The sequence below is a fragment of the Periplaneta americana genome, chromosome 9, assembly GCF_040183065.1.
Source record: "Periplaneta americana isolate PAMFEO1 chromosome 9, P.americana_PAMFEO1_priV1, whole genome shotgun sequence".
Taxonomy (NCBI): domain Eukaryota; kingdom Metazoa; phylum Arthropoda; class Insecta; order Blattodea; family Blattidae; genus Periplaneta; species Periplaneta americana.
In genome coordinates, this window is record NC_091125.1 from 169,667,827 (window position 1) to 169,689,860 (window position 22,034).

The 22,034-nt window shown below is 33.9% G+C and overlaps 1 protein-coding gene across 6 annotated transcripts in view; it reads left to right on the forward strand.

Annotated features, from left to right (window-relative positions):
- LOC138706724 (solute carrier family 35 member F3) overlaps positions 1–22,034 on the forward strand; it is a 106,645-nt gene that overhangs the window by 70,814 nt on the left and 13,797 nt on the right. For 3 of the 6 annotated variants that reach the window (XM_069836344.1, XM_069836345.1, XM_069836349.1), the window contains one exon: positions 16,289–16,318. The exons of 1 other annotated variant lie outside the window; for it this stretch is intronic. In XM_069836344.1, coding sequence (XP_069692445.1) covers positions 16,289–16,318 — 30 coding nt within the window. Of the gene's footprint in view, positions 1–7,176; positions 7,221–16,288; positions 16,392–22,034 lie in introns of all 6 variants that reach the window. 2 more of the 6 variants (XM_069836347.1, XR_011334064.1) reach the window with 2 other exon arrangements.

The following is a 22,034-nucleotide window of genomic DNA, read 5'->3' on the forward strand; positions in this document are numbered from 1 at the left end:
GACTTTATAGTCGTTAAGTTCATAGATAACAAATACTACCAATACCTGGAAACAACTGACTTTATAATCGTTAATTTCATTGATAACATCTACTACCAGTACCTGGAAACAACTGACTTTATAATCGTTAAGTTCATAGATAACATTTACATAGGGAACAAATGGAACAAGTAATTTGGTAGTTATTAAACTAGTTGAGAACAAGTAATTTGATTATCAACTCACTGGAAATAACTGACTTGATAGTCAGGAAATTTGCAGGGAACAACTGACTCGATAGTTACAAATCTCAATGAGAATAAATGACTTCGTAGTTATGAAACTCACTAGGAACAACCGAAGTGACGATTATGAAATTAATTAGACACAATTGACTTGATAGTCGTGAAACTCGATGGAAATTACTGACTTGATAGTTATGTCATTAACAAACTATCTGGAAGCAACTGGCGTGATAGTTATGAAACTGGTTGGCAATGATTAATCTGGTAGTTATGAAACTTGATTGGAACAATTGACATGATACTTGTAGTTAAGTTGTTATAAAACTGCTGGGACTGACGTGGTAGGTACTTACTGAACCAGTTGGCAACACTAACTTGATACCGTAGTTATAAAACTAACTGGGAAGAACTAACTTCCTAACTATGTCACTCACTAGAAACAACTAACTGACTTGGTAGTAAAGAGAGTCATTGAGAACTGATTTAGTAGTTATGAAACTCGTTGGAAAAACTGACTTCGTAATTAATAAACTAGTTGTGAAAAAAACTGCTTTAATAGTCATAACTTAGTTGCAAAAAATTGACTTGTTGATCATAAATTCTTTGTAAAGAATTGAGTTATTAACATTGTTCTCTAGAATTGAGTTTTAAATCCTGAAGAACCACAGAACATACCATGCTTATATATTTAAGAAGAGCTGTTCTCAAGAGATTGCTGTGGTTGTGATTCAAGACCAGTCTCCTCTCATAGACATTGATAGAATATCCACATTTTGAAATTCCAAATCCTTACTAGGTAATAATGTTCCTTTGTTATGTATGTTGCCATGATCTGTAAGGAAGCCAAATTACTTGTACTATCAAATTGATCATAGAATTAATTTGCACTTTTTATGCCCCGAAAGAATGAAACATATTATTTGTTTGAAATCTTCATGGTAACCTAAAACTATAAAATTACCAAAATATGAACGTACACATTTCAGTCTACTCTGTTCCTCAAAGTAGAAGCGTTTGAATCCAGATGCACAGAGAGACCAGAGTGCCAACATACATGGGTAATGTTTGTAGTTTGACAGCTTATCATGTTACATCAATGAGTTTCCACTGTGGTAACTCTGTTCACGACAGTCGACCAATCACATGTCTGCACAATAATTGTCGTACAGCTGAGGCTTTTCACCTTACAGCTGTAAACATCTGAAGTTATTTTCTGGCAACACATCTGCCAAACTACTACCATCGCCCATGTGTGTGTTATTGAGGAGGAGGCTGGTTATCATACGTTGTCTGTGTTATTGTACTAGGCTGGGAAGTGGCGAAAATTTCCAACAAAACTTTATTTTGCTGCTAAGATCACTTGTAAAGTTCCAGGATCTATCTTCACAGGTTTTGCCACATTACTTTCATAATCGTTTTATTTAGCAGTGGTTGGAATGTGCGTTATGGTTCTTATAAACAGTAAATTAAATGAAGTGATTAATAATTTCTAATTTGTATATACAGTGAGTTCCAGCAAACACTCCCGGTGTTCCTGTTAACCAACCAGTGGCTCGTCCTCCCGCCATTACTGCTGCTTGCATCCACGAACTCACGTTGCTTTGCTGGATTAAATTAACGTACTATATTATATTAATAACATTTGTATATTTGACTGTATAATTATTAGCAGGGGGTTATGGCCTGCTCGTTCTCCAGATCTAATACCATATGACTTTTATTTCTGGAAAATAAAGTTTATGCAACTAATTCCCATATGCTGAAGGAACTTAAAACATTCGAACAGAAACTCGTTTTATTGCTGCAGAGGAACTGATGTATGTGAATAGTAGTTTCTTACGATGATGTGAATTATGCATCACAGAATATGAGCAATACTTCCAGCAGCTACTGTGAAGAGGGTGAGTACCAAATGTTATTAATATAACATGGTACGTAAGTTTTAATCCGGCGAAGTGTTGTGAGTTTGTGGATGTAAGTAGTGGTGATAGCCAGAGGGGAAGGGGACCTGCTGCTGATTGGCTGACAGAAACACTGGGAACATTCACTGTCTAAGCAAGTTACAACAATAAGCAAGGCAGAATCTGTGTTCACTGAGTGGCAACATAACTAGAATTCATAAGAATAGAGGATAAGTGTTGCTCTCAGTAGACACGGACTTGCAGTAGAACAGCTGGTGTATTAGAGAACACTGCATTTTCAGCACTGGTAGCCATATTTACTCTGCATTGTCAGGCAGTATACCTAATAATGCAAAAACAAAGAGGAATAAACTTAAATACTTCTAAATTTTTTATTAGTTAAAAAATGAGACAAGAACAAATAAAGAATAATATTTTCATAGTGTAAGGACTCATCAGAATCAAAATATCATTAATTAAATGTTTACTTAATTAAGGACAACAAGCTATCGACATAGCTCAGTTGGCTGAGGCACTTGCCTGCTGATTCAGAGTTGTGCTTGGGCGCAGGTTCGATCCCCGCTTGGGTTGATTACCTAGTTGGGTTTTTCCCCGAGATTTTTCCCAACCGTAAGGCGAATGTCAGGTAATCTATGGCGAATTCTCGGTCTCATCTCGCCAAATACCATCTCGCTATCACCAATCCCATCGACGTTAAATAACCTAGTAGTTGATACAGCGTCATTGAGTAATCAAGTAAAAATAAAAAATAAAGGACAACATAAGTGCCGTTAACATTTCTCCACAGCAATCCTTACACATTCCTTGTAGAGCACGAGCTTCAACAGAACATTTTCTATTATAATCTTGTCGCAAAACACAACGTTAAAAAGGATGCGAAATATTTTTCACATCTCTTGAGTCTGATTTTATTCTTATCAAAGCTATGTAACGTCCTCACACTCTTAATCAAGAAGTAAAAAAAAAAGATTTCCATTTCTTGCACCTACAAGGTGAAACTTCAACAATAGACTGGTTGAGCAAATGCTGGGTAACTTTCGGTGCTGGACCCCGGACTCATTTCACCGGCATTATCACCTTCATCTCATTCAGACGCTAAATAACCTAAGATGTTGACAAAGCATCGTAAAATAACCTACTAAAATAAAAATCCATTTTGAATCTTGCGTACACTACTTTTAACACTTGAATATAAGTAGGCCTAATTGATTAACAATGTTAACCATACATACAATAACATAAATGCGGACATGGAAATCCTACACATACAACCCAAGAACCAAAAACTCAACACACTAGAACAATACGAAATATACAAACACACTAAAACACACCCTGATCAAATTCTCAACACACAGATCAATTTCAGTACACACACATTATTTGACTCCACTTTTCAACAATCAAACGCACCCACACAACAGGCAGAGAAGTACGAGATGACGTCGAGATCTAGTAGGGTCTGAAGATGGTGTGATGAAGCACCGAAACAGCTGTAAGCCGCACATACTTAAATAATTAACACGAGTAAGTCTGCTAAATAAATAAATAAAACAATTATATTACCGGTTGTTCTTTATGGTTGTGAAACTTAGACTCTCACGTTGAGAGAGGAACATAGGTTAAGGGTGTTTGAGGAGAAAGTTATACAACACAGAACTGCACGCATTGTATTCTTCACCTGACATTTAGGAACATTAAATCCAGACATTTGAGATGGGCAGGGCATGTAGCACGTATGGGCGAATCCAGAAATGCATATAGAGTGTTAGTTGGGAGGCCGGAGGGAAAAAGACCTCTAGGGAGGCCGAGACGTAGATGGGAAGATAATATAAAAATGGATTTGAGGGAGGTGGGATATGATGATAGAGACTGGATTAATCTTGCTCAGGATAGGGACCGAAGGCGGGCTTATGTGAGGGCGGCAATGAACCTCCGGTTCCTTAAAAGCCAGTAAGTAAGTAAGTCCGCTAATTAATCAATTACTTAAAATAAAAAAAAATAGACTGGTTTCAATTCAGACACACTGCATACTAGGAAAGTTTGAGAACACATTGATTGAAATACCAGATGCAATAATTAAATCAACGTCTTCATTGTCAGTGTCCTTTTACAAAAACCTACTTCGGCTTGTACTGTAGTACGTATCAAGTATCTTTAGTTGAGTAGGTTACACAAGTAACTTTCTCTTGTAAGACTTGCAAGTTACTAATGTAGACCTACTAATCGCATGTGAATAGATTCAGTTACAGCAGATGATGAACAACTGTCACAAATTTGATGTTCTGTATTAAGTTACGTTGTATCTTGAATGGAACAGATCCTTAAAAAACAGTAGGCCCAACGAGCTTGTTCACTCACATCTGTAGTTACACGTTCACTGAACATGTTATGTAAAGTAGCTCCTGTTCTGTGTATTTATGTGCAATATTCTGTTTCGTCGGTTTCTTGTACCTGTAGAGCATTTATCGTATGTTCCTGTTATAAGCACTTTCAAACTTAGAGGCATTTTAAGAGATGATAATCATATGGTTTCAATTCTGAACATTTCTCAGTCTTCCTGCATTGCACACATTTTTCTTAGTATGCGTTGTAAGACATGTTTTCAGTAAACACCATGACCATAACTTTTATTTTTTATATTTTCAGTTGATGAACATTCAAACCTAATTAGGGTTCTGCAACTTTATTGCTACTTTTCTTCACTGTATGAGCTGTAATTTACAGTTTATATTCCTCAGTATATTACAAGTTTTTCTCCTCCTTCATATCGATCTTGCAGATGTGTTCTGCTTCTAAATTCTAAATCTACTGCATTATCAGTTTACTTCTGACAAATTCGGCATTCGTTATTAATATCAGGAAATTAAAATACAACAAAACACTCTACAAAAACTTCTCAACACACAAACAAAACGAACAAATAAATATGTAGAACCTAACAGGATTATACAAATTTAACACATTGGATAGACTGGGAGATCACTTGTAACACGATACAAAGAACACAGTCATAACCAAATCACACAATACCTCCACATTCCGGTATGCAGAATACATCATAAACACTGGCCACAGCTACAGCAACTTAGAAACAGACATGGAGATCCTACATAATACCAAAATACCTTACTATAATAATACCGGACAGCTGTATACTAGCAGCATTGACGTGTGTGTGAAATATCGCAGACCTGGCATCTAGCAGAGCGGCGTTTAAAATGTGAGTTACTAATGTGGAATAATATATGAAACACTTAAGAAATGTTGAATAGTATTTAATGTAAAATTATTATCTTATATCAAAGCTGCATATTATGAGAAATATTGCATACTTCATATTACTTTCCGTAATTAATTGTTACATATTTTTTCTTTGGTTTAGTGAGACAAAATCAATTCTGACATTAAGAATAAATGTACAATAATGCTTTATATACGCATTGCTGACAACTTCAAAGATAAAATTGATAGTAATCTGATGCTTGTAATAATCAGTAAAGGCTTGTGGACAACAATAAAATTTAATTTGATAAAACCTTAAAATTTCCAATATATTTTAACTTCTATTCATTTATTAAGTCTAAATAAAAAAGGTAATTTTTATTTTTCTATCAACACGGAGACAAAAGCATTAGGCCTGCTAAAGAATGTTGTTGACTCACATTTTATGATCCCTCGGAAATCGAAAGTACGATTTGGAGCAATTTGTAATGCTGTAATTGTAGCAATTATAAACAGCACATATACACCCTGACATTTTAACACAGCACTAATTAATAAAACTATTAACTAGCCCAGCAACAATATACATTGCAGTTGATTACAGCTTGTTTCGCGAGTATCTCCACACCGGCCGCCTAGGTAGCAGCACCAGCGTCGTTCACGTGCAGAACTGCTAGCTGTCCGGTATTATTATAGTAAGGTATTTGATAATACAACCGAAAAACCAGAAATTAAACACACTGAAACAGTACGAAATATACAGACACAGAAAAACACACCCACAAAGTATCCTCAATGTACAACTAAATTTCAGAACACACACTCTATTTGACTCCACACTACCAAATACAAACGCACATCCCCAGCAAAACAACTGAAGAAATCGGAAGAAGCAAGAACCCCACTAGTTCTGAGGATTACTATTCTTAAGCGTTGTTAAACTGTCATCAAAATTGTGTCCATTGTTGAGTCAGTACTAAAGATCATCTGCTGCAAATCCGTCTGTTATTCCAGTGTTGCCTTTGAAACCATGACTTTCCCTTTAAATAACAATAGAAATAGTATGGATAACAGAGATATGAAAATGATACATAAATATTACTGTCATGGAAATCTTCGTTGTACAAGACACGTGTTGATTTTTAAACTTGTTTTTAATATTAAAAAAAAAAGCATGTTTCATACACCGGAAAATACGATAAATAAATTGCAGCACAGAATCTTGTTCAGAAACGATGAACTGTCATTCTTGAATTTAAATATTTTACAGTCATAATCATGCCATGGTATGAAAGAAAAATTTCACAAGCTCGAGCGGGATTCGAACCTGCCATGGCATGATTGTGACAATAAAGTATTTAAATTCATTAATATGTCACATCAACGGACGTATATACGTCATCCAACATCGTAAAACTGTCATTCTTGTGTTCTTGAGCAAAGCCAATGCTACACTGCCTCTATTTCGGAGAAAATATGGTTGTCGCGCCAACATTCATGAGATCAAAAGCATGCAGTACTCTCTAATACACTGTTCTCAAGTAGAAAACTAAAGTCCAACCCTTGTGGCGTCATGTTGAATATAATTACACTGTCGCCCTGTCTTTTGTTGATAACACAGGCAACGGTGTTGTGCTGTGTTGCTGTCACTCCACTTAAGTGTTATCTGTGCTTTCCACTTCTGATGAAACTGTTTTTCTTCCCCGCACAGTGTGGTGTTCACATCGTGTCCAGCAACGCACTGTTGAATAACTATGTGTCAATACTGGAACAAACTTAATGATTACAGTTGTTGTGTTATTTAGGAGACAGCCATTGCTTTGGTTGTTTAGCTGCAGCGTGGCCACGGGTGACTATACTTGCTGTTTACATAGTTGCATCACTCTGCACCTCACTTCAAGGAATCAGACAGACCGGGGCATGTAGACGCCCCTTGTAAATTGTTACCCCTGTTTTTAAATCTAGTATATCACTTCCCATAAAATAACACGTGGGAATCTAAAGATTCACAGTTTTTCATAGTGATTTGCACCATGTCATGGAGGAAAGTGTTTTCTTCCTTCGTGACTTACGTGAGTGGGAGTTGGTTCCACAGTGACACTGCATGCTGGCTATCACGCGAACCATAGCACTGGCTGGAGAAGTTCATGTTTCTGCAAATGTCTTGAGACTCACGCTTGTGCACAGAATTCTCACTTGGTTCTAGAGGGGTTCATTCCTCCCTCTGTTTGCACATCTAGGCAGAAACCTTGCACAGTGCAGGTCAACTTAACTTAAGGTTACCAGATTTTTTTCACAATTTCCGAGGACAGATATTGACATATAGAAACTACTCGTACTTTTAACATTTCTGTTAGTTTGCCATTCACATGTATTTTTTTACACAATTTGAAGAATACTCTTTCAATTTACATACAATTTCACAATAGCCCTGCCAAGACTCTGGAATTCGTTACCTGCTATCAGGGACTGTCGAAATAAAATTGAATTCAAACGCAAACTTACTAGGCACTTGGTCAGTAATTGAGACTCGTTCAGACATGGTTTCTTGTAAATAGTTCTCTTAATCTATCACAGAATATCTCAATATATGGTAATTTCATCACTGTAGAATTTTGTTATTCTAGGTTTAATTTGTAATTCAGTAAATACAAAAATATTCTTTGTTCTTAACTTCTAATTGTCTAGCTTTCATTAATCAGGTAATCTTGCCTGATGGCCTTATCTCTACCAGGTTAAATAAATAAATAAATACTAAATAAATACTAATACTAAATACCAGTACTAAAAATGTTCATTCTACTTATTACTTAAACTACCGGTACCGGTAATGGTATTTTTCAGAAGAGTGAATATTTTTAAGCATATCTTTTCTGGATCCCAATTTTGCAGCAAATTTCTGACAGGTCATGCCGAAGTTGGTTAAGATACCAAGCATGGCTCGAACAGTTTCTAAACTCATTTTCAAATTTTGGGATGTCCACTTCATGTTTACTGAAGAAAAAACTCTCTCCTCTGAAGCATTATTTCCAGAAAAACAGACAGTTGAGTCAATTTCTGGAGTTGTGTACAGAGAATCGTTTTCTCAGAGAAAATTCTAAAGATTTCACTCCATTTTGAGCGAAGAGTAGAATTTTCTTCATTTCACTTTACTATTTTCTCTGAAGTCGCATATTTCTTCAAGCAAGAAATTTCGTCAAATAAACTGTCTTCGTCCAGATCAAATTCACCTTCATTTGTAGGAAAATAATGGACTCTCTCTTTAAATTTTTCTCTTTGTGGAGATCTCAGCAATATACTTTCTTCATTTTTTTCTATGTACACTTTTAACACTTAGATATTACTGACTGAATTTGCAACTTCTTTACTGTGTTAATATTTAGGATTTACCTTCCTTAACTAGTTTCGAAGTCTCGTGCTTCATTGTCCAAAGCCTAGTCAAGACAATGAAGCACAAAACTTCGAAACTAGTCAAGCAAGGGAAATTCTAAATATTAACATGGTAAAGAAGTTGCAAATTTAATCAGTAATCTTATCTTGTGAATGAATAATCCAGGCACTGAGATATTCAACAGTATTTTCATAAAATTATAGTAATTAACACTGAAAATTTGGGGACGTCTGGGAATAAATTATTAAATTAAAGGACATTCCGGGGACGAATTTTGTTCGGGAACAAAAAAAAAAAAAAGAACAAAATTCGGGGACTGTCTCCTGGAAACGGGGTCGTCTGGTAACTTTACTTTAGATGATACATCCACTGTCTTCCATATCCTTTGCAAGTTATGTCAGATAATATGCTATACAGCCAGTTACAAAGAATATATAGAGTGCAGAAAATTCTGGAGTAAAAATGGAGGTATCAAACTATTTTGAGGGAAGATACAACAGGTCGCAGATGCTCCATTATGCGCCAGATGCAACAATAATTTTATTACTGGTGTAGCTGTATTTGTGAAACGTGTTTATGGCTAATCAAATGGAAACAAAATTAATTTATTTTAACAAATGCATGTATTTAATGCACAGTACGTCTTAAAATGTACATATTGGTCCCACTGACTTAAAAGAAGCAACATAGGGGTGCAATATGGATTGATGCAATTAATTAAAGATACCAGAAATGGTCTGGAGATTCATTTCTACTTCAGCTATAATATGCTGTACAAAGATTTCTTCATTCTTAACTGGTATGTCTTACATTGCGTCCTTCATAGCACTTCAGAGGAAAAAATTTATTGGTGTCAAGTTAGGTAGGTAGCCACAAACATGTTTCACAACTGTAGCGCCATAACAAAACGTCTGTGACCCCTTGTTTCTATCCTCAAAATACTTAGTTTGGTACCCCATTTTTACTGTAAATCATTTCTCCGCATGCTGTGTAAATAACTCTAAGATCAGTAATAATTTGCCCCTGATTACACACTGCAATTAACAGTGTTTTACTTGACTCTGATTGTATCTTATGGGTAGCAATGTGTCAGTTGTTTTATTTATTTTTTGTATAAATAATAATTGAATTTCAGCTTGCTAGCCTGGTGGTGGAGTTGCCTTCCTGTAAGGACTGATCCCCGCTCCTTTATGAACCTTGCGAAGTTTGCCATTAACAAATATTTATGACTTTGTATCATTAAATAAACTTGTTTTCAGAAGGAGACAAAAAGAAAACAAAGTCACCCTACAGCAGTGATTCCCAAACTTTTAAGTTCTATGGACAATTTTCCTAAAATCCGCTTTAATGTATTCCTTCTCTCAAAGCTCGGGTATCACTGCGCAGAATTTAAGTGTCTTCCAATTTAACACTTGTTTTAAAAGTAAAGTAATAAAGAATTGCTAAAGTTGTCTCTTTGTGTACCTAAATATCTGATCAGTTGTATTTGCTAGAACCTAATACTCGTATTTGAAAGGGAAGACTTTACTAAAGGCTTTGTTATTATTACACCACTGGGACCATAGTTTGTGAAGCACTGCCCTAAGAGTGCATGCATGTGCACCAGTGCTCTTGGTTGTGTGAGCACCGTCACAGTGCTGGTCCCCACTCTCGTATCTGTAGTTGCAGTAACACCATGAAGTAGGCAGATGTACGTGTAGTGCACCATTGGCTTGCAGTGCCACACCACAGCTGTTGTATACCACACCTTCTCCTTGACACAAGAGTTGAAACAGCATTATTCAGTTAATATTGAGACGGAGTGGTTACAGATATCAATGCATCACCTAGATCTCAACAAGAGTTAAATATCTGCAATCTTTGTGACAGTAGAAAGAATTTTCCTCAGTGTTGTTTCGTTATTTTCCACGGGGAATAGATCCTAGAATTGTTGGAAAGAATCTTATGACTTCTAGAAAATTTAGAAAACTTGTGGAAAAAAAAAAAAAAAAACAGAATTGTTTCAACAACATTAAGATATCCAGGAACGTATAAGAAGTCAGAAGGCTGACATAAAATGTTGCCTCTCACCCCAGGGAAGTTTTCGGTGCTCCCCTCTCCCCCACGAAATGTGAGAAGTGTAGTAAATTTGTAGTTATGCTAGAGGAATTTGGCATCCTACCAGCCATCTACACTGCATTCCACTTTTTTTTCTCTCAGAAAACTCATCAGTATGTAAATTTGTTTTTAATGATCAATATTCTTCATATTTAGAAGTAATTGAACATCTGGGAAAGTTAAAACGTCACTGTGCTAAAACTGGCAATATAAGCCGTAATCTGGGTTGTTAAAATTGTTACATGCTAAGTTAAAATTAGAATACAATTGTAATTAAAGCATGTTGGTATCTGTGTTGGATTCCAGAACTGACAGAGGCTTGATGAGACAACTGTGGGGAAGAGAAAAAATGTATCAAAATATGACACCTAATATTCTAAATTATTGTGAGGAAACATGTACAAGATCAGAGCAAAGTGCATACATGAATCAAATGCTGTTATTGCCATTGTTTAGTGAGCCACATGAAACTAGATACAGACACCCGAGCCACCCCCTGCACATGAGATATAACAAAAACAGCTTTTTCTGTTTCAACTCTTTGTTGACCAAAATTCGAGAAATCTGATGATGTATTGTCCATGTTATGCAGATGCAGTGCTTATATCCCAAGACTCGAGCTCAGTTGCTTATGTACGTAGTACCGTTATGTGTCTCATGGCTATGTTCAGTTATGCAACACTGGAAAAGAGTTGCTACATATATTTCTTTCTTTTTCCGAAATTCCATTCATCATTACGAAACGTGAATTCACTTGTGGCATCACCGTCACCTAACATTACCACACAGTTGCAATAGATTTTCCCTTAAATATACCTATTTAAAACTTAACTGAAGAATATTGCTGGAGATCCTTTTAAGTATAGTGTAAATATTCGTAATTTAAATATGTATTGTATTGATTAAGCTGGTTGAGTGGAAGAGAAGGTCTTGTGGCCTTAATTCTGCCAGCGAAAATAAAACATTATTATTATTATTTTATTATTATTATTATTATTATTATTATTATTATTATTATTATTATTATTTATTAGTTATTAGTTATTTTATTGTGAGATATTTATGTAGCAATGTACAGGTAATAAAATAAACAGAAGATGATGATTAAATATAGTAAATAAGTCCTAGCTTCTTGGAATTCAATGTTCTCAGAATACTTGATCTCTCAATATTAAATCATATTTTTATATGCTATTGTTGTAAATAATTGATTAAATGGTGATCTTACTCGTGTTAATTGTGTAAGCATGTGCGGCTTATAGCTGTTTCGGTGCTTCTTCACACCATCCTCAGAGCCTGCTAGATCTCGGCGTCATCTCGAACTTCGCTTCCTGTTGTGTGGGTGCGTTTGATTGTTGAAAAGTGTTGAAATGTGATGTCAAATAGTGTGTGTGTTCTGAAATTGATGAAATGTGGTGTCAAATAGTGTGTTTGTCCTGAAATTGTTAATGAGGATGGTGTGAAGAAGCACCGAAACAGCTGTAAGCCGCACATGCTTACACAATTAACACGAGTAAGATCACCATTTAATCAATTATTTATATTCAAGTGTTAAAAGTAGTGTACGAAAGATTCAACATGTATTATTATTATTATCATCATCATCATCATCATCATCATCATCATCATCATTATTATTATTATTATTATTATTATTATTATTATTATTATTATTATTATTATTATTATTATATGTAGTTCTCAGTCACCATGCTAGATGTTGTATTTAAGCTTCTAGGTTTAAACCTGGCCAAAGGCGATGGATTTTATAGGGTGATAAAGTCCTTAGCATGACTTTTCCAGGAGGAAAATAAATACGGAAGGCCCGCATCACTGCCATCGTGATCTAATACAGGCCGTAAGGCAGACCACGTGACTCGCTTAACAGCTGATCGCGAAAGGCGGTCTTTCAACCATATGAATTAGTTGCAGTGCATGAAGAATAACATATATTTCTCTGAAATGCAGTGTAATTGCGTCAGTAAAATTTTAAACAGTGATCGTGAGACACTTGAGACACAATTTACTTGCAATTTAAGGTACGGTATAATATTATTTTTGGTGTGAAAATTACGTTGTTGCAGGCAAAGTTCGTATGTGTAATACCCGCCTTTATTTCGATTAAATATTGCGCCCTTATGTGGTTAAGTGAAATTTTGGTCTTATAAACAGTAGGCTAAATATGTGTAATAATATATACGTGAAAGTGAAACACTGACTGGCATGTAAAGTAAGTTGTGATTAGGCCGAAGTGCAGCGATACCGATGTTACTCTTGTCTAATCCATTATTGTTAGTTTAACGTATTTGTCTTATTAAATTTAAATTATTGCGCCCTTTTTATTTGTGAATAACCTACATTATACGTGTAAATAATACGACGTTTGATAATATACACAATTTGAACTAAAAACGAGATACATATAGTATATTACGAAAAATTATACCCTATAGTTTTCATTACTGTTACAGTATCTAGAATTGTAATTAGTTGAAATAAAGCACTCATGCTTCATTACGAAATTCTTGCACATTCATTTATGCACGTTTCAACAATTTTCAGTTGCATCGGACGCATATTTTAATGTGTTGAAGTTATAGGTTATGTTTATTCTATCAGTACTTGCCTTATTTCCATATTCGCAATTACCGGTATGCATTATAATTAAGCATAACGCTACGTATAACTTATAAATGCAATTTGTCTACACTTCAATTGTATTTATTCGTTTCAGACAGTACTCCAGTCTGAAGTCTGATTAGTTTAATATGTTACTAGGGCTAAACTAGCGCTGAGGTAGTTCCCTTCGTATTCATACATCTTGCATATACAAATTAGTTCGGTTCGTTCAGGATTTTAATATGCCTTGCTTATAGGATCAAATGCATCTCCACAAAAAATAAATTCAACTGTTTTCAGTTCAGAAATTATCGGAACTATACCTCAGCGCTACTAAGTAATATAACGTATGTACATTTCATATGAGGGACTGTGGTGAATTTTCTACCTATAAGTAAGGACGGTAACCGTGTTCTGAAGTTTATCCTAAAAATATATTCTTCTTTATTAAATCTCAAAACCGTTTTCGTTCTCAACTTAAGCCTAAAATGTTGACGCAGATAGGTTATGTTAACATGGTAAATTCTCTTCACATAAAAATAACACAGTTTTATTTATTATTCCTGCCACATTATGCAACACATAAATGGAACTTATGCACATATTACATTGAATAAAAATTTAATTGTATTATGTATTTGTTCCCTACTTTACTGGGTTGTAATGAATTGTATTTATCTAACCTACCAGATTAACACACAACTGTACATACACTAATTTCATAGGAGGGACTGTGGTAAATTTTGTACCTGCAAGTAAGGAAGGTAGACGTGCTAAATTAAAATCACAAAATAAATAATTCTTCTTTATTAAATCTCAAAATAGCTTCCATTCCAAACTTAAAATGTTGATGCAACCAGGTTATGTTACCATGTAAAACTCCGTTCACATTAAAATAACACAGTTTTGTAATTCTTTCTGCAACATATTATGCAATAAGAAGTGTGAAGGGTTCTTATACACACATTACACTAAATAAAATTGAGCGCCGACACGCTATAAAGTAATATCTTTCTCTCAGCTCCGTATACTCAAATAGAAAAGCCCGACTCATCGAATGACGTCACACAACCTGCATTACGGCCTGGTCTAGATCACGATGGCAGTGCCCGCATCATAGATTTATTGCACGTAAAAGGACCCTGTCCCTTCTAGAAGGCTCTAGACAACATCTGTTGGTCTTTTTTCCTCCATCTTGGACCCTTACTGGTACCATACATAGCCATTACATTTAATAAAATGAACGTGCTATTACCACAGTCTACTATATACAGTCGCGAAGCTCAATATGTAGTAAAAATGCAAACATGGGAAGTTGCCCACCACTAGGATCGCTACTATCGCCTCATCATCGCAGATCTCTCTCCTAGCAGACGACAAAATATGTTACACTTTCGTTGTGTTCTTTCGGAAAAATTAACACCATCCTTCCATTATTGAAATATTAAATGCATAAAGTTAATTTATTATTTTAATGAAGTATATTAAATTCCACCATAAACTCGAAGATAACTGCAAGAAATAAGTTAATATAATTTTTGTTTGTGCAAAACAAACTGAAATTTACTATAATAGCTTCACTCATTCAAGATTATAGCGATAATTAACTATGAAACCAATAAATATTAATTTGCATTTCCCTTTACAACAATAATAATGGAAATATGAATTAATGGAGTAACTTACGTGTACTGGTATTTGTAGTGTAGGCTTACGTAGTTAACAAAGTGGGATTAGGTTAAGCAATAATAATCACACCAGAATTGGAAATAAAACGTGATCAATAAATTTTATTGTAACAGACTTTTTCTACGTCTCTAGTAAAGCAACAAATAAAAATAACAACAAAATTAACAGCTATAATTAAAAACATATCCTTTGGCAAAAAAGTAGGCCTAAGCAATAATAATCCCACCAGAATTGAAAATATAACGTGATCAATAAATTTCATTAAAACAAACTTAATTTTTCTACGTCTTTAGTAAAATAACACATAAAAATGATAACAAAATTAATAGCTACAAATTAAAAATATATCCTCTGAAAAAAAAAGTAGACCTAACCTTTATTTCTCTAGAAATTTAGCAGCCTAAGTGACAGAACTTTAACCGGTATCTAATGTCCTTTCGGTTAGACTGAAACATTTCATTGTGAAATTTAAGGATATAATGTATTCTAACAGTCACAAAGAACTTCAAAATTAACAGTTTTGTTTCTGCACAGTATTCTTGTGGAAACCCAGGAACCTTTCTGAATCTTTCGGAAATCGGAAAAAGGATAACTCTGGCCTCTTTCTCTTACTGTTGCTGCAATTTATAGCACTACAAACGTCTTCTCCTTGTCCCATATTATTGTTCCAATTATTATATTTTAGCCATTAACATTTTCATTACAACCAATAACGAACATTTCACAAGCATCAATGTGAAATACGCAACGAGCTAGCACGCGATAGAAATACGATACAGTCCAAAGTCGACCATGGACAGTCTATTGTTTCTAGTTGCTAACCGCTTGGAGCGCTTTACCACGAGATTTGCAAAAAAACACCTCAAGCTTCGCGACTGTATATAGTAGACTGTGTTATTACTTCAGCTAATTGAGTCATTGTGAAGTTTGAGAAATCCTGAGACAACTGTTTAATATAGTATCTATACAATACATTTAACATTCTTAGATAGTTACTGTAGATATTATAATGTGCCTGCACTAGCCATGGACACGCTAACACTGAGCCCTGCAGCGCTAGATCTGCCTAGTTCATGCTTACGTTGTACTGTCATCACCATAGAATTTTTCTGTTGTTGCAGAAACCTGATCATGTTGAGCCACAGCGCTAGGTAAGTGCCACTCTGCTCTAGCACCACTAGTCTAGCTCAGACCACGCTTGCTGAAACAGGGAACCAACAACAAGTAAGATTTACACCTAAGGGATCCTAAGGGCTCATTATTGTTATTATTCCTATTGCTGATATGGAATAGAAAAAACAGTTCATAGGCTAGGAACTGCTTTCGATATTGACTGGGTAGTTTACGGGTGCGTCCACACAGGAAGATTTTGTTTATTAATTTATTTAGAAATTATATTCGAACACATTTTTCTATGTTTTTTAATAAATCACAAGTGCATTAACTTTTGTAGTGTTTATCAAATTTTTCAACAGCACGTGTATTCAGTATATTCAGTGTTATTTAGTCAGAGCACACAACATAGTGCAATTGACAAAGTCAGTAATAAAAAGTAAACAACAAAACAATAAAATTAATTCAAAAACTCTCAACAACGTTGACATTAATAAACTCATTAATTTCATAAAATGGTTTGTTAATTAACCAACCAGAGACAAGTCTGTTAAAAGACTTCCTTTTCAGATTAAAAAGATATCTCGGAAATTTATTTGCTATTTTTAAAGACATAATAAAATAATTATTCATTGTTTTAGTTAGCCTACACTTAGGTATGTCAAAAAGGTCACGGTTTCTGGTGTTGTATATATGAACATCATTCCTACGTGTCAACATATGTGAATTTTCTTTGACGAAATTTAGGGCTTGATAAATATACAGTGATGTTACATTCATAATTTTTTCATTTACAAATAACGGTCTGCAGTGTGCCTTCATTGATGAATTAGTTATAATTCTAATAGCTTTTTTTTGTAGCATAAGTACCGGTACCTTATTAGTATGAGAACTATTTTCTCCATAAAAGTAGTCCATAAGAAAATATACTATGAAAATAAGAAAAATAGACAACTCTAATGTAATTCTTCGGAACATACATTTTCATATTTCGCAGAAGAAATATTACTCTTGACAGTTTTTTACAAACAGAATCAACATGGTCTGCCCAAGTAAGTGTGTTGTCCACAGTAATACCAAGAAGTTTAAAATTATTATTTTCCATGACTGTACTACTAAACAACAAAGATGCGGTTTTACTTTCATTTAAAATAAATTTATTAGAACTAAACCATTTCTTGGCTTTATTAAAAACGGAATTACTAAGAGTTTTCAATTCATTAATATCACTATGACTTGTCCAGAAAGTGGCATCATCAGCGAATACCACAGAATAAGTAGAGACATTGCACATCAAATCATTAACCATTATTAAAAATAAGATAGGACCCAACACTGATCCTTGAGGCGCACCATATTTTACATTCGTGTGCTGGTACCATAACAAAACATCTATTCTATATAATGATAATGAGTAATAAAAAGTACATTGAAAATGACCCTTGACTTCGGAAATTCTCTATAAAGTTTGACATACTTTTGGTATGATTTCTGGTTATGCTTGTTTGGAAATATGATGCAAGTACCGGTACACTAGAAAAAATGTAAAAAAAAAAACTAGATACAATACCTAAGTACTAATCGGATCTTCAAAAATACCTGAAGTTATCGCTAGGTTCCTCAAGCTTATAATTATAAACTCACAATGATTGAGTTACATTAGATGTCCTAGCTAAAGTTCTTATTAGCGTAATAATCTGTGTACAAACAGAACTTTTAAAGATTTTGTCTTCTGTAAATGCTGTCATTCATTTTTTGAGTATGTGTATAAGTGTACAACAGAGAAATACATGAATCACAGTAACAAAGAACAGGTGCAAGAGTAGCCTATACATACCTGTATGTACCGGTATTACCAATTGTTCTTCAAATCCCTTAAGACCGTATGCAAATAATTTTAACGGAGAAATTACAGCAATCGAAACAGCTATCAGAAACATTTCCCACAGTCAAAATGTTTAAAAAAAAAAGAAAAAAAAAGTGCCCTAAATGAAAAAGTTCTACATATTTTTTATCTATTTTTCCTATTCTAGATCTAATTGTGTTCATTAAAAATTCAAAATCACTAGAAGAAATCCATAAAAAATTATTAAAGCCAAGTTCATTAATTAATTGGCTATCAAAGACTTTTTCAAACTAGATTTATTTTATCATTTCATCCGCTTTTATTGCGTAATGTCAGAGTTCATTCATAAAAATGTCGTAGGTAATAAAATGCTTAGTTACACTAGTGCTATAAAGTGAAGCTTGTGTTGAAATAGGTGAAAAGAATTTATTTATTTATTGCACATATTAGCAATGAATTTTTTACATGTCGAAGCTATACAATTAATACTTTCCTAGAAATTTGAAATATTTTTATTTACAATGATGTAAAAATTATGATACAAAATGAAAAAATATTTTGCTTTCAGATAATTTGTTTATAGTGACTTAGTTACTGTAACTAGTGTAAATTCAATTGTTTCAGTAATCGCATCATAAACAAAATCCTGTTGCCTTTCTCTCCAGAGAGATTGTCAAATCTAATAGAACTTCAAAATTTTAGATCAAGTAGTGGAAGGTGAAATAATAGTGAAATTTTAAATCTGATAAAATATTGTACAATATTCGTATTGTAATATCATATTACTAATTCCATTTTCGTTATGATACTTATATCGTAAATAACTATCATGTTGCACAGAATAGTATTAAGTATCGTATTTGATACTGTATTGTTTTGTATTACTTTTTTTTTCTTCTTAAATTCATGTTACAAACTTCTGTAATTTACTTTGTTTTGGTATGGGCATAAGTTAAATAAGCAATGCTAATAAACATTATTAACAGATGTTATTGTTAACTTATTTAATGGACATTGTTTTTCTTTAATTTTCTTGTGGATTCACCGAATTCAAAACAGTTTACTTTTTAATGACTTTGTGAGGTGCTTATTAACAATTTCTGAGTTAACAATTCAATCCAGATCATCCTTACAGTCTGCCTGCAGTGTGCCATTATAACACATTCTTGGCGCCACTTGTGCACGACTCAAATAATGGAGCTGTTGCAGCTGTTGGATCATTCGTTCATTTGTTTCTATGTATACAATAAAATTCAGATGTTTCTTCATCGTCACATGGCTTGACTTGTACTTTAAATGACGTAATTTTAGGGACATGGATATATATATATATATATATATATATATATATATATATATATATATATATATACAGACGTGGACAAATTATTAACAAAATGGACGATTTTTATGATAATTCTGTTTACAAAATTTGACTTTTCAATTTAGACTACATTTGACAATTTTGGATATTTCCATCATTACAGTAGACAGAAATATGCAAAAATGTCAACTGTAGTTTAAATTGAAGAGTCAAGTTTTGTAAAAATATATAATAAAAGTCTTCAATTTTGCTAATAATTTGTAAATTAGCAAAATTGTCAACTGCATTGAAGAGTCAAATTTTGTAAAAATATGAAACAAAAATCTTCAGTTTTGCTAATAATTTCGAAATATCCAAAATGTCAACTGTAGTACAAATTGAAGAATCGAATTTTGTAAAAATATACAACAAAAACCTTCAGTTTTGCTAATAATTTGTAAATATGCAAAAATATCAACTGTAGTCCAAATTGAGGAGTTAAATTTTGAAAAATATACAATACAAATCTTCAATTGGCTAATAATTTGGAAATACACAAAAATGTCAACTGTAGTCTAAATTGAAGAATCATATTTTGTAAAAATATATAATAAAAATCTTAAATTTTGCTAATAATTTGTCCACGTCTGTATATATATATATATATATATATATATATATATATATATATATATATATATATATATATAAGCAGAGTCTCTGTTACCTGCCTGAAAAAAAGACTGAAGATAATTATGTAATCGAAACACATAGGTTTAAATTATTATTTTCGAAAATAAATTCTTGTTGTTATATATAATTAGTAACTAACAAAAAGTTCATTTTCTGTCAGATGCGTTTCCAATTCACTGTGGACTAAAGCAAGGAGATCCAGTATCATCTTTACTTTTTAACTTCGCTCTAGAGTATGCCATTAAGAAAGTCCAGGATAACAGAGAGGGTTTGGAATTGAACTGGTTACATCAGCTGCTTGTTTATGTGGATCACGTGAATATATTAGGAGAAAATCCACAAACGATTAGGGAAAACACGGGAATTTTACTGGAAGCAAGTAAAGAGATAGGTTTGGAAGTAAATCCCGAAAAGACAAATTATATGATTATGTCTCGTGACGAGAATATTGTACGAAATGGAAATATAAAAATTGGAAATTTATCTTTTGAAGAGGTGGAGAAGTTCAAATATCTTGGAGCAACAGTAAGAAATATAAATGATACTCGGGAGGAAATTAAACACAGAATAAATATGGGAAATGCGTGTTATTATTCGGTTGAGAAGCTTTCATCATCCTGTCTGCTGTCAAAAAATCTGAAAGTTAGAATTTATAAAACAGTTAACTTATATTACTGGTTGTTCTTTATGGTTGTGAAACTTGGACTCTCACTTTGAGAGAGGAACATAGGTTAAGGGTGTTTGAGAATAAGGTGCTTAGGAAAATATTTGGGGCTAAGAGGGATGAAGTTACAGAAGAATGGAGAAAGTTACACAACACAGAACTTCACGCATTGTATTCTTCACCTGACATAATTAGGAACATTAAATCCAGGCGTTTGAGATGGGCAGGGCATGTAGCACATATGGGCAAATCGATAAATGCATATAGAGTGTTAGTTGGGAGGCCGGAGGGAAAAAGACCTTTAGGGAGGCCGAGACGTAGATGGGAAGATAATATTAAAATGGATTTGAGGGAGGTGGGATATGATGATAGAGAATGGATTGATCTTGCTCAGGACAGGGACCAATGGCGGGCTTATGTGAGGGCGGTAATGAACCTCCGGGTTCCTTAAAAGCCAGTAAGTAAGTAAGTAACTAACAAAAAGTACAAAAAAAAATTGATTTATTTAAATAGTAAGACCAATATGATATCCTACACTGCCAGTTTCGTAAAGAACTTTGTTGTGTGCATTTGTTTCTTTTCTCTTTTATGAGTTCTTTTCTGGAACCAGTGTCCCTCCATCTTCTAAGCAGTATGTCATTTTAAATCTCTCTGTCAACACTTACTGTCCTCCACTACTTTTGTTAGCATTATCCACTCTCCACTTCAGACATGCCCTCATAACCAGTTGCATCCTGAATATACAGTTTCAGCCTTCGTGTCGTTTTTCGTGGCTTTCATAAGGCCTTAAGACAAATGTTAGGATGAGCCTTGATAGAAATTGACCTCCCACGTACTGTGCTCCAACATTACATTTCGACCTTTTCTGCATTTAAAGTGTTTACTTTTGCTGGCTTATGACTTCCAGGTTAGAGAGGAGGATGGGACATCTACACAATGTTTCATGAAGAGGCAATAGACTCACATTTCACTTCCGTATGTATTCTTCCTTTGTAAACCAATGCGAAATTGTTTCAGGGACAAACACCTTTAAGTTTGTTTTCTTCCAACTCAGTCTTAGTGGTAGTTAACAATTATATCACGACTTTCATATTGCCGTGCATAAACCGACTTATTCAAGCTTTTATTTGTTAAATCACTCCAAAAATTGTAACTCCATGTTGTTTATTTTTTGTTTCTATCGGTGTTATGTGCAAATGGAAAATGAGTCTTGTACCGGTACTAATATTTAAGATAAGGAACATTTTC